The sequence below is a fragment of the Corvus cornix genome, chromosome 5, assembly GCF_000738735.6.
Source record: "Corvus cornix cornix isolate S_Up_H32 chromosome 5, ASM73873v5, whole genome shotgun sequence".
NCBI classification, from domain to species: Eukaryota; Metazoa; Chordata; class Aves; order Passeriformes; family Corvidae; genus Corvus; species Corvus cornix.
In genome coordinates this window covers 7,746,628-7,761,076 of record NC_046335.1, presented here as the reverse complement: position 1 = coordinate 7,761,076, position 14,449 = coordinate 7,746,628, and the positions used below count along the sequence as shown (strand labels likewise).

Genomic DNA, 14,449 nt, shown 5'->3' with positions numbered 1-14,449 from the left:
AAGCAAGGAACACTTACGTGAATGACAAGTTTTGCCTTTCCAGTCATTCTTACATTCACAATAGAAGTCATTTACCAAATCAATGCATCGGCCACCGTTGTGACATGGGTTAGGAGAACAGTCATTGAAATCTAAAAAAAACCCAGTTATTCAGATTAGATGATCTATCCCAGCCAAGGCCAGGAGAAAACAGAAAATATTTCTTTAAAAAGAAAATAAATTTTGTACTATTTAGGAAGACAGCAGTCCTAATTATTATGAGGTTATCTTTATACATGCATGGAAAATACTCTGATTTAATACATAACAACATGAGTTATGACTTTCTGACAGCTTAGAAGGACCATACAGTGTGGCTTCTCAGTAGAGCACCAAAGTTGCTTTGTTTTTACAAACAGCTGTATTCTGAACTTCAGAAAGAGCTTTCTAGTAGGGACCACAATGTCCTGAAAAGGAGCCCCAACCCAGGACACCAACAAGAGACAGTTAAGGCTCCTTTCTTCTGTTCTATGTTTCAAAGCACAGAGTTACAGCCATCAAAGGTGGCTTAATCACATATATGCATATGCATATAAACATACTTTCACAAACATGGATTTTAGAGAAAGCTCCTTTCACTTGAGACAAACATTTTAATGGGTGGAACATAAGTATTCCAGAACAAACTTCATCCAGACCACACAAAAGCTCTTTTGACAGCAATAGCTGCCAAAAACTGCTCAGTCTGTATTTCACATCTTAATTGATGCATGTCCTGTAACAAGTCTCAGCAAGTCCTTGCCATCATGTTGTAGAAGAGACTTCATTCATACCAGAAAAAGAAACTACTGCAGTTTCCTCTGAGGTGTCTTAACCATGAACAGGTCTAGTTCACTTCTTGGCCAACACTTTTGCCTATCCCCCGGACAAAAAGTTCTCTTCTCCTGAGATAAATGATGAACTATACCAGAGAATCAGATTCTGCTCTTATTAAAGGCACTGAGGCTTTTAGAGCAGCTACCTGAAGTTATTTCTGAAAATACTTCTGCAAACAAGACTTAATTATAGAACAAAGAAACTAACCCATTATTAAGTGCATACCAACCATCTGTTACAACAAACGTGCATCATTTGGCCCTGCAACACGGAGCAGTACTCACTTGTATCACACAGTTCTCCTTCCCAGCCACTTGAACAGAAACATCTAAATGAATCAACTTCATCAATACATGTCCCACCATTCTTGCAAGGTTTCCCAAGACAATCATTGATATCTACAACAGAAAGTCAACAATTATTGCTCAAGGTTGTTTTCACCTACTCCGAAGAGTGCTCTACACTTGTGTCTCTAGGAAAAGCAGCACAAAGTTATTACTGCATTTGTACATGCAAAAGAAAAGCTCAAACATCTGTTTTCAAGCCTGGTGGGGCTTCTGGCTGTATTGTCTCTCATGTAGCAAGTCAAACCAGAGCACTAAGTTAACCCAGCAAAAATATCCAGGGGTTTAAAAAACACTCAGACCAGAAATACATGTTCTGGTCCCTTTTTTACCATTCTCCTGTTGGAGAAATCCATGACTCATAAGACTGTACATAAAGGTAGTGGGTACAGACACATTTACATCGAAGTTGGATTAAAACCAGTTTTCTTTCACAGAGGAAGTGTAAACCACTACAAAGACTGCTACCAGAAGAAACAACTTTAAGCAGTACATCTGAAACAGTGCTTTATGCAACTTTACTGAAATCTGAATGTTTTATTTTATGTTGCAAAGCTTTGTAACATTAACTTTAAAATAAATGTAGAGCAAAAAGAATAATCTTTTACATGCTCCTACTTACTTTCATGACAGTATGTTCCAGTAAAACCTCTGTCACAGGCACAAGTGAAATTCCCTCCTGGCTGACTAATACACCGTCCATGAGGCCCACAAACATTGGATGAAATGAAACGGATTCCTTCTTGGGTAGCATTAGTGAAGACTTCTATTGTACAGCTGTCTATTACTAAAAAAAGAAGTGTAGTCTTTAGACTAATGATCTGTATCACCAACCAGATTTTAGTTCTAAAAGAAGTTTTACAAAAATTAAAACCAATCACAATTTCATGTTAGCTGTAAGTCACCATCTAGCTCTTCATAAAAATAAGGAGCATTTCTTCTCAGTGCCTCACTATTTTATGAAGTCCAAGAGAACATAACAAAAACATTTCTGCATTACACTATTCCCCAAAATGCCTTAATTTTTTTTTTTAATGCACCACCATCAAGACAGATTTATGAACAACAGCAGGTACCTTTACAAGAATTGTTCTTGCAGTGGTCCTTGAGATGAGAACAATTTTTTCCATCGTAGTCATCAGGGCAGGCACAATAATAATCTCCTCCCAGATCATAACATTTAGCCCCATTCTGGCAAGGGTTAGGTTCACAGAAATCAATATCCATCTGTAAGAGAGACCACAGTTAGCAGCAGCTGCTTCATTTCCCAGGAGTAAGCAGCATTATCTGCTTTGCCAAAGATGCAGATGAAGCTAATGTACAAGGAACCTCAAGTTTTAAGAAGGTTTATGAATCATAAATACTGCATTCCATCCTGCAAGACAGACAAACTTCAGCTTACTTTAGTCTACCCTAATACAAAGCATTTCTGACACTGCTAAAAAATACTCCTTTGCAGGAGTCTGAATAAGCACATTTGCAGTAACTCAGTAAATAATTACTTAAGCCATTAGGAGATGTCTTACTGCAAACTTCTCTGGATCATTATAAGTTACTTCTCTGTCCTTCACACCCACGTACCAAGTGCTACAAGGCAAGTTAAATACCAGTGCACTTGTCAGCTTTGTGTCTGCAAGATACTTAAAATGCACAGAACCTGAACAAAATCCCATCCCCTAGAGCAAATTCTCTTCCCATCTCAATTAGCACATAGAATTTATTATAAAACCACACAGCTTGGAAGGGACCTCTAGAGGTCAGCTACTCCCCACCTCCTGCTCAAAGTAGGTCTAGTTAGACCCAGCTGCTCAGGGCCTTATTTTCACAAATACCATCACCACACCAATTTACACAGAAACATGAGATGCATTTTGAACTCTGACCATCTGATCCAGAGAGCAAAATTCAAAGCTTGCCTTCATAATATATAACCTTTAACACAGACATTGCTGTGGCAAAACAATTCTGCTGCTTTCCGCTTTAGACTGACACAAGATCACTGATTCGTGATGCCCTAAATTGGTATCAAAATCCACAAAGCAGCCTCAAAAGGGATATTTTTACATCACAGTATCTTTCCTCCAAATTGTTATTCTTAAGGATTGCTTTTCTTCCCTCAAGTCAGTTTTTCCTTCTTCACATCTCTCTTGGGAGAAAGATAATTTTATGTCTGTAAAGTTGAAAGCTAAGTCCAATAGTGGTTTTGATCCCTATTTTTAGCAGTTCAGTAGCTAAACAGGAGAAAAATGCAAAGCTAGCCAAAGCAGAAGGAACACAAATGGTGTTAAATACTTAATTCAGAGGAGCACATACAATTCCAGCTGCAACAGAAAAATTTTCAGCAAACCATTTCGTGCTCTCATACAGAACATTCAAAGCAAGCTATAAAAGAATAGCTATGGTCTGAGAAAGATTCTCAGATCTCCTCTATCAGATGTCTCCATTTGTTTCCTTCCATTAGTGTAAATTTCCCCTTCCCAATGCAAGTTCAGTAGCTGGTACTTTAGCATCTGGAATCAATGGTAGATATTTCCTGCAACACACAAGGCAAGCAGCCAACTCTCCCCTATTATTCAAGCACATTTGCTAAAACTTTAATTACACAGTATTGTATAAATCAGCCCAGAGTAGAGCACTGAAGTTATGATCCTTATGCAGGAACAGTTCATGAGCTATTAGGTGCTGCACCAGTTTTATTAAACTGGTTGGTATCTGCAGACCTTTTAAATTTTGAATAAAATGAGTGCACTGCTTCTTTAATGATGCAAATGACATAGAATGAACTTACTTCAGTCTTTAAGAGACATCACTCTAATATCCTCCACAAAAAAATTCTGGAGCAAATCCAACGACATTCTAGTCTAATGCCTCCAGCTGATAGTAAGCATAAGATTCAGATGGATTTGACTATCAGCAAAAGCCAGAAAGTGAATACTTAATGCAAAATAATTTCACACTGAAAAGCCTAATGTCCTCCCTAAAAAGAGGAATATCTTCATTTCCATTAAGGACTTTAGGAATTCTCACTAAGACTTCAATATTTCAGATCTGAATCCTTAAGCACTAGAACTACATGTTCCTAAAATGATCTCAAACAGAAAGTTCTGAGAGCCAATACTTGCCTATCTGCCTGCCTTTAGTAATTATGCTAATTATCACCATTATATATAAATAACTGATACATAATTATTATACTCCTACCAATAGCAGTAGGATTACTTGAAGGGTAATTCAATTATGTACCTCAGAGTTACTAGGATGAAAACCTAAAGCACTCTAGTGTAAGGAAAGGACACAGGTCCTGAAAATTACAAAGGGAAACATTTCAAGCTTAAGGAATATTTGCAGCCTTAAAACACTTAGGAAGGCCAATACCTATGTGCAACAACTTGCAGTTTATCAGGCTGCAAATTCAAGCTTTACAGCTACTATGACAGCACTCCACAACAAATTTGCTTATTCAGAGTATCAGGTAACAGCTACGATAGGCAGCAATGCTCCAGCCTTGGGTTACTCCCATTTAAACCCAGAGATATATTTCTTTCAAGAATTCAATCCATGCCAAGCATTGCAGTAATGTCTGTGCTGCCCTCACCTCGCAGAAGACTCCCGAGAATCCCTGGGAACACAGGCAAGTGAATCCATTCACCAGGTCTTTGCACCGGCCCCCGTTCTGGCAGGGATTGCTTTCACACTCGTTGGTTTCTATCTCACAGTTTTTTCCTGTGAAACCACGAGGGCATAAGCAGTGGTAACCATTCACTTCATCCTTCACAGAGCAGGGAAAAGAAGCAGAAGCATTTGTTTATTGATGAAACTTGCACACAAAAATTCAAGTTGTTTGGTATTCTGGATTTGCGAACAGCAGTAGCACCACAAAATTTTATTTTGTGAAATGGGTGCAAGAGTCTGCACGTGCAGCATTGCATTTCTAACATTTGAACTCAATTAACCAAACTGTAATTGCAAACTACAGAACTCATAACCAGTCAGAGAAAGACTAATTTTGAACATGGAATGTAATGAACAAGAGTTACCTTACAAGTCCCTCCATGCTGGCACTGTCCATGACAGTCATTTATATCTATGGATAAAATATGCAAAGCATTAGAATTTATACTGGAAGACTAAGCTGTAAAGTATAGGTTTAGCATAAAAATGAAGAAAAGTGATTTTCAAAAAGGTTTTTTTCAAGATGTTTCAATGGAAAGGAAGGATTCTTGATGCCTTAAGAGATCTCTATTTTTAAAAAATATCTAATAGAAAATTACATTCTATATTTCTGCTACAGTGTACTAAAAGTGAGGTATCAATATCAGTTAATTTAGCATCTAACATTTTAAAGTATTTTAAATTGAATCAGTATATATCATTCAGAAACATGTAAGAGTCAAGAGATTTATTAGTTAAGCGTATATCTAAGCTCACTTTAATACCAATTACCTTTAAAAATAAATTTTCAAACCGTATTTTCAATTTACATTGCTAGAAGTTAGAAAAATCCTGACAACAGGTATTTTTTTATTTTAAAAGTATGTATACCATCACTCATCATGATTTTTTTTTTTTTTTAAAGAACAAAGCATCCTACTGTCAACATACATACTAAAGAAATACTAACTGATATGACAATTTACTCCTGTCCATCCTGGAATGCAGTCACAGTAATATCCACCAATGAGATTTTTGCAAGAGTAAGCATTAACACAGGGTTTCCCCTCACACTCATTAGCATCTGTGAAAGAAGAGAAAATAAAGAATAGAATAAAGAACAAACCCAGAAACAGATTACCACAGCACCAAGCAAAGCATCCATGCAATCCAAGCATCAGAAGTTCATATTATACACTGGTAGGGCACTAAAACCATTTACATATCACAGGACTTGAATGCACTCTTGCCTATAGTAGCACATGCACGTTATCTTACTCTTCCCTTTGCCAAAACTCAAAAAGGCAATTTGTTAGTCAGGGCAAACCCCTCCCCTGGCCTCCACAAGCTTAGTCACTGTTCTGCCACCATGGAGAAGGAGCTACCATCACCAACGCTGCATTTTGCAACAGAAAAGTTATGGGGCATTCTAAAGGAACTGTTACAAGTCAGCTGAAGTTGGGGCTTAAATAGTTACAGATCCATTTGAAACTTCTGGCTTTAAGATCTGCTAAAGAGGATCTAAGATACTAATAACACACACATTCCATGTTTTCTTCAATAAACACCATGCCAGCCACACAGAGTTATTCACTGTTTAGGAATAACCTCCAGTGGTCTCCAAAGCTTTCGAATTACTTACCAAGCTGGCAAGTTGCTCCAATCCACTGTTGTGGACAAATACACTCGAATGCATTGACACCATCAATGCAGGTCCCTCCTTGAGCACAGGGGTTCGAGGCACACTCATCAATATCTGCAAAGTCAAAAAAGGGGCCTTCCATTACACGACCTAAGGCTTGGCTTAACAGGTTCTGCTTCAAAGTTAGAGATGAAGGGGGAGAATGTTCAAACAAATAAGCTTAGGAACAGACTAACGTTTCTAACCTAATTTTTACTTAGGCTTTTCTCACCTCCTTGAGAGAGAGGAGAGAAGATCTGCAAACAGCAAAGAAGAATCAGCTAAGCTACCTATGATTTGCATGTTCATTGAAAGTTATATTCCTAGATTCATGACACAAATTTAGCCAGTTTTGGTTTTGTGGTTGGTAATTTTCAGGGTTTTTTGGGGTTGTTTCTTTTTTTTGAGGACAGTTGCTGTTTAAAAACAGGCAAGCCACCTGTGCTCCAAATCACAGGCAACATGTAAACTAATTATAGTCCCACAATACATTTCAACCACTTCTCTGTCCTCTGAATCAGACACTTAAGCATTTAAGTGTGCAAATCTACACTTCTACTACTAAAGAAGGGGAGAACCTTTGACCTTCACATTTATATTTCTCAAAATGAAACCATTCTGTATTTTGCTTTAGAGTGGCTAAGGAGTGAGGAATTGTCAAACAAGCTTTTGGATATGGTCCAGCTATGCTTTTGATAACTTTCTGATAACAGATCTCAACTGCATCGAGTCAATACTGTGGGCTGCACAGAACCCTCCTCTTTTCACTCTGCCAATGCTCAGCTGTTAAAAGACAGGGAAAGCAAAAAACTACCACCAAATTCCAAACACACAGAGTGTGATATCACCAAGTAAGCTTTATCAACCCTTCCAACCCAACAGGTCAGTCACCAGCCAAAGCATACCCACCAATAGCACATGTTGGTCCACTCCACCCCGATGGGCAGTGACACTTGAAGCCTGACGAAATCTCGTGACAAATTCCACCATTAGCACAGGGATTAGATACACAAGCATGCTCGGCTGGGGAGAAAGAAGGAAAGAAATTCCTGCTAAATACTCTTCCAGTACCAATTAAGGAGAACTTGCACTTAAAAGTTGCATTGGCTAAAAGTAACCAAGAAAATTGCACCGGAGAGATGCCAGCACAGAAGTTTGGAGCCTTCCTCTCCCCCTTGCAGAGAGTTAAGATTCCCAGTAAGAAACTGAAGCAGGATTTTACTGAAGATGTACCATCCTTCCTACCTAATGACTAGAAAGCCTAAGCACAGACAGGTCACTATTTCAATATCCCAGGAACCAGCAAAATTCCCCATTAACACTCTGCTTCCAGCCAGGCACTTCCAGAGTACTCCAGCACTTCTTTTAAATTCAGTGATACAAAACAGATATGCTGTAAGCAAGGCTCTGAACATTTGTAGCAGTTTTAAGTATCAAAGGTCTGTTTAGCTTCACTCTAACACCGTTCCTTGGAAACGGCAGGGAACAGAGGTGCTTACAGGCAGGGCTGCTCGTTGTCACTCCATGTAGGGCTGTAACACTGCAGAGGCTGCACGAAGCAACCATCAGGTTGAGGAGGGACAACCTTTTTGAAACTTCTTTTTGGTAACTTCCCCTCTCAGAAGCCAAGGAAGCTTTTAGTACCAGTACCTAAAGCAGCTCACATACCATCCTACTGTTAAAAATCACTGCAGATCTCAGCAAGTATAATGGCTCCTTTTTTCACTGCCTCCTCACCTGAAAAGCCAAGCTACTCCCCCACAGCTTTCAGGGCAAGTTATGACAAGATTTCATGCATTTTAGCCTAAACTTTACATCACATTCTACCAGCTGAAGCAAAATTCAAGTTTTGATGGTATCTTTAATACCACATAGCACTTTATGAGGTTCAAAGATCTACATCCTGATTAACTCTGAAAACCTTCTGCTGATAATAGTTTAGTGAATTTAAGGCCAAGCACTGAGGTGGAAAAAAAGCAAGGGTTCTTCCCACCTAAACTTTTAGCTATCAAGGAACAGCAAAATTCATCATGAGAAGACTAAATATCATATTTTAAAAGAAGGATTTAACAACCCATCATGACAAAGAACCAGAACACCCAACTGAATACATGTGAAAAAGTAGAATCAAAAGTTTCAATTCTTCTCCAAACATCAAATCTTTAAAGCAAAATATGAAAGAACTAGAAATTGCACACTTGCTCATTTGCCTCCAAAGTGAGAATAATCAAGAAAAGTCACCAAAGACCAAAATCATCCCCAGAACATGAACATTTTGGTCTTTGTGTAATACATATACAGATAGAAAAAAGCAACATGCTATCTTCATACTGTGGTTGAGATAGGAAGCAGTTTTTCAAGAGACAGATCTGTTAGACTCAAGTGAAAGCCATACTTCATCACAAATGTGGTTTAAATGCTCTCCTCCATTTAGCCAACAGGCACAAGGAAGACATTTTCTGTTCAGACTGTTTAAGGTGACTCTGTAAGAGGGTTTGAGCACATTTCCATAGTAGTTAACCTTTCATTATTAATCCAAACGTATCAGAAGTCCCATATTAGAAGATTATGTTTCAGTTGATTAAAATGGACAGTCAAGACATTCAGACAACTAAAAAATTGGGCCAAAGCCCCACATCAGAGTAGAAACTGAAGAGTTCATCACCTCCACCTTTCTTAGTCCCCAGCTTGGAAAAGATGCATGTTTGCCAGCAAGCCAGAAGACAAGAAAATGGGCAGCAGGGTGACAGGCAACAGGGAAAGCCACATGTGTAACCTATTTCATGAGACTACAGCCCAACTGCATGTTTGGATTAAGAAAGAGAAGCCAAATATTCTCAGTCTTATCTAAAGGGAAACTGGTGCAGCATTTCTGTTGTCTTTAGTGATTTTTTGAACAGCCAGGCTAAGGCACTAGACAGGAGAGATGGAGCATATCCTGACTGAAATGTAGAAGTGCCTAAACCAGCTGCAGATCTGCAAAGAGAGATGCAATATCCCAAAGTACCGATCTCGCAGTTCTTTCCCGAGTAGCCGTCGGGGCAGGCACAGCGATACTCATCGGGCTCGGTGTTCATGCAGGTGCCGCCGTTCAGGCAGGGGTGGTGATTCCCACAGTAATTCAGATCTGCACAGAGAAAGGGGTCAGTCAGCAGGGAACAGATCTCACCATTTTAATCCCTAGTCAGACACACAGATGCCTTTCTGGCTCGAACATCCTTCACCCACATCATCCCCATATTCCAATGGCTAGCCTGTGATCTGGTAACTATCCACAGAACAGGGAAGAATGAACAAGAGACAACTGCAGGAGTTAGAAGAGTCAGGACAATTCCAAGCCTTTTGTCTTGAACTTCCTATACTTCTGATACCTAGGCACCATCTGCCACACAAGAATTAAGGCACAGAAACACTCGGGTAGTTGCACACTAGCAGAAAAAAAGAGGGTTAATGAGTTATCAGTTAATCATGCAACTTAACTTATTTTTCCTGTACATTAATGTTAAGTACCTTTGTTACAGAGCAGGCCACCCCAGTTGGTTTCACAATTACACTGCCATGGTTCATTACAGCTCCCATGAGCACAGCCTGGGTAGCGGACACACTCATCACAGAACTGTCCTTGCCAACCATAATGACACCTAAGATGTAAGTTCACATGTTAAAAGTTAGCAACATGATGCTTCATGATCAGCATTACATGTATTTACAACACTACACTTACCATTCTCAAGAACAAGGTCAACTGTTCAATGTGCAACAGATAACAAAACTTTATTTATCCTGTTTAGAAGGGGCACAACTAGTCCTGTTGATCCTTACAGGAACTGATCCTGCTCAAATGTGTTACACACCATGGCAACAAACACCACCAAGCACTACACGTTATGAGAACTGGACATGAATTAGTTGTTCTTTCACAAGAAGTCCCATCTTCACATAATCCTCTCACACTAGGACAAAAATTGTGATTGATACAAGAAAGCTGAAATTGATTTTCAGAAGGAGACTGCTGGCTTACTGCATCAAGCACTATAGTGTTTTTCTGTGAAGAGAGATTTCAAAAGAACAGCCAATTTGCTCTAGAGTGCTACAGCCTCAAAAGACCAGGGCAGCCAGAGAAGCAGCAGTCTTGACAAATTTCTCAAGGCCTGGTTTCTCAAGAAAACCTTTTTTCACAGATTTATTCCCTTATACCCTCAGTGTTCTCTACTGACACTATGGAAAAAGTACTCTTTGGAGAAAGGAGGAGCGAGAACAGAAACAAAAGCCATTAACAATTCACTTGTTTTGGAGTTGAATTTTTTCCCCAAGATTTCTTCTGAGACCAGTATATTTATGTTAATCTGTAACAGAACTCTCCTAAAGAAGCAACTGTTTATGCTACAGAAAAGTATTAAAATTTGAACTTACGGGGGGGAGGGAGGATAGGCTAATGATTTAACATATAAATATATTTCACACATATTTTAAGTACCAAGAAATAGTAAGCTTGTTCTTTTGGGCCAACAAAAGAAATGTTCTGCCTGTTAAGAGAGTATTTCTTATACAGAATTCAAGAGACATACTAGCAACAAAAAGATGCATAAAATCACACTGAATGGGAGTTGGGCCCACACACAACAGTGCAGCCCTATTGCCTAGAGGAAGAAAAAACATTAGAAATCAAACTACATTTTTTAGATTAAACACTACCATTCTATTACCCACATGATTTGAATAGTATAAAAGAACAGAAAATAAATTAAGTCTTGGAGGGAAGGGAAGGAGGGGCAGTGAGAAGACAAGGAAGAAAAGTATAAATGAGGAGTCTTGGTTCCTTGTGAATCAATCCTCTTCCACTGTTTCAGTAAGCTGGATCAAATCGCCAGAGGAACAGAACAAGCTGTGCTGGCAGCACAGCATTTAAATTCTTACTATTTACATTGGCAGAAGGAATCCAGAGGCAGATCTCTGCAAGACCATTCTTTTCATATGAAGTTCTAGAACTACTTTGAGCTCATGTCCCAGTACCTGCTCCTGCCCTGAAAAGCTCCCAGTTGCAGACCTGCAAGGAGAGCCTCAGGTGAGTAGCCAAGCCCAGAGGCCTCGACTGCTCCTCTGAGCTGGGCTGGCGGAAGCCTGGAGAACACTCATATTTTGGAAGCCTCTTTCTTTGGCTGCAGCAGCAGCAAGAGGAAACAAATACTGCTCCTGCTAAATTTGATCTCTTCCTTCCTCCTCAAGCACAAATCATCCTCAAGAAAAATCTTTTCAGAGGATGATAATAAACAATAAAAAAAGCATTGCAACTCACTTTACTGGCCTCAACCCAAATCTTCATCCATGCCAAACCTGGCACTACTGCCAGTGATTCACCATGACTATCCCAGCCAGAGCCAACTCCCCACCCACATACAACAAGCATTTTCAAGAGCTGAAAGTCTGCATCACAAAGCAAATAATCACAATAACTCAATTTATTCTCCCCAGCCAATGGATAAAAACTTTGTTCAACATTGCAGCGGTGCTTAAGAGTACAAAGAAAAATACAGCTCCCTTCTAGAACTTGAAGGCATCTTAGGCACCTACTCGAGTTTGCAGGTATGCTTGATGGCATTAAAATTACTTCATCAGAAAAAGGTTGCTGCTTTTTCGTGATATTCAACACAGCCAAAGTTTACTGTTAAAGTTTCCACCAAGCCTGAGGGAAATCACTTCTAGAGGCTAAAAGCAGTCCAAAGGAACACAGTGTTTACAAGTCAAAAGGTTACTATGTGGTAAGCTGATCAGCCTTCAGTTTACAAGGAAGAATAAATTAGGATTTCCTCTTGAACAGGAAGTCTGGTCGCATCCTACATTAACAGGTGCTAGAGCAGCATTAATTCCACTTCCTTCTGAAAAGATAATGCTTGCATGGATCTCAGCTCCCCCTGAGAGCAAGATGGGATCAATAAAGGTAAACCAACCCAGAAATGGGTAAGTGTGTCATTTATGGGTATGGGTAATTTATGACAAAAATATCAAGACAAAAAACAAGGATGAAAATGGTTAATGATTCACTATGAGAAGCCCAAGTGGTACAAACACAAATTCAACATCATTTAGGAAAAAAGCCCCCCAAAAAACCCAAGGCAGAATTCCTTTTCATGTACCAACCACTTGTCCAAAAGCCAAAAGGAAACTGCCAGTGCAGCTAATAGTGGGGCTAAAGTTACTTCTTCCCTGCCCTCCCATCCCAGTTGAGCATCAACTAAATTCCAATTCTAAATATTTCACATCTGACAAAATAAGAAAGCCAAATATAGAGAATCTATAAGGCTTCTCATTGTTCAACAGACAAAGAAAATTCTTATTGGAATCAAGATTCTACTTCCTTTGTCCTTCCCCTCTGCTGACTTCATCAGCTCAAACTTGTCTTCACAATCCAGCACATGCAAAACAAAATCAGACCTGGCTTAATCTTAGCCCTTGCCTGGGTTATTAGCAGTACAAAGAAGCTACCATAAATAGATTGTTACAGTTTAGTAACTTCCTGATGGAAGGCTGAAGCACAGGCAACTGCTCCCAGACCAAAGCATCCCTTTGGGTCAGAATTAACACAGACAAAGTGTAATAGGGAGAGAAGAACAATTGTTGGTTATCTTGAAACCAAGAATTTAGAGAATAGATCTGGTAATTCTACAGGCATGCTTCACAGTTTCCATTTTCCTTAGATGAAAGCCTGGTGATAATAGGAAAATGAGAACTCAAACAAGGCTGGAGGAAGTGGAGGTGGCAGGAGTTAACATTAGCAAAAAATTTCAGATAAGACTTCAAATCTTCAGATTAGAAAAACTGCAACTGTGCAGAAAACACACTGCTGTCATTGACAAGCAAAGCCACAATAATTCAGCTCAGTGGGGCTTCAAACAGCTAAATTTCAGGATAAGGAAAAAAGACTTTCTACAGTAAATCTCAGTGTGTTTAAAATAGTAAATTTAGCAACAGGGAATCCTACAAAAACACTCATTACTATACACAGTTCAAAGGTACATATGTACCAGAGGCAGGGGGAAGTGGGAAAAAGAGAATGAAACGGAACATTTGGAGGGTTTAATTTTTCCTGGGGCCAGTAAAAAACTAAATTCATCAAGTCCAATAAAGCAGATTTTTCTACAGAAATATGTTTTCCTTATGTTCTTCTGAAAGAGATATAATTACAGAAAAAGCTGACTGGCCTTTGCTTTCCTCTGAGGAAGTTTGTGTTATAATTATTGAGAGCTTAGTTGAAATTGAGCATTTCCAAATCAGATGGAACAAGCTGTTCAAAAGGTCCCATGTTGCTGTATGTAAAACAGGAACATCATTGTGAGGAAAGGCCCTGAGCAATATGGTCTGACTAGACCTCCTTGGGCAAAGAGGTGGGACTAGATGACCCTGGAAATGCTGTCCAGACTCCGTGACTTTATGTCAAATCCTACAGTGGCAGTTATAGAAGGGATGTGGAAAGGTAAAGAGATGTACCCCAGATCCTGATGGTCTGTGAACCACAGCCCCTCAGCACCTTGCATGATTAACTCCTCCTTATCCAAAAGGAGGATGCCTCTGCTAACAGCAGAAAGTCAGGGTGCTCTCTCAATGGTCAGCTTAAACTCAGCTCTTTGGTAATATCTTCCCACATGGTTTATTCTCCTGGTTCAATCACTTCTGGTTATTTGAGAGTCCTGATCCTTCTGTGCAGAAAGTTCAGCTGAGGAATTTCACATTGCACATCTCATCCAGTCACTAATCTATGCTGGTAAACCTTACAAAAAGCTCTGTAATTCATGAGAACGAGGGGATACCTAAATAAATGCTGTTCTACACCTAATTACAGAGCTTTGTCAGCACTTCATGCATAAATACACCTAAGCCACCAAAGTGAAATCTATTTCTGAAGTCAACACCAGAATATGGG

The 14,449-nt window shown here is 39.4% G+C and overlaps 1 protein-coding gene across 2 annotated transcripts in view; it reads right to left on the bottom strand.

Moving 5' to 3' along the window:
• JAG2 (jagged canonical Notch ligand 2) overlaps positions 1-14,449 on the bottom strand; it is a 69,943-nt gene that overhangs the window by 14,218 nt on the left and 41,276 nt on the right. Inside the window, exons 6-16 of one of the 2 annotated variants that reach the window (XM_039552693.1) lie at positions 10,042-10,172; positions 9,539-9,658; positions 7,441-7,554; positions 6,493-6,606; positions 5,821-5,934; positions 5,237-5,283; positions 4,795-4,968; positions 2,276-2,426; positions 1,822-1,986; positions 1,140-1,253; positions 18-131 (exon numbers count right to left, since the gene is read on the bottom strand). In XM_039552693.1, the coding sequence (XP_039408627.1) occupies positions 18-131; positions 1,140-1,253; positions 1,822-1,986; positions 2,276-2,426; positions 4,795-4,968; positions 5,237-5,283; positions 5,821-5,934; positions 6,493-6,606; positions 7,441-7,554; positions 9,539-9,658; positions 10,042-10,172 (1,358 nt within the window). The remainder of the gene's footprint in view (positions 1-17; positions 132-1,139; positions 1,254-1,821; positions 1,987-2,275; positions 2,427-4,794; positions 4,969-5,236; positions 5,284-5,820; positions 5,935-6,492; positions 6,607-7,440; positions 7,555-9,538; positions 9,659-10,041; positions 10,173-14,449) is intronic. The other variant, XM_039552694.1, reaches the window with a different exon arrangement.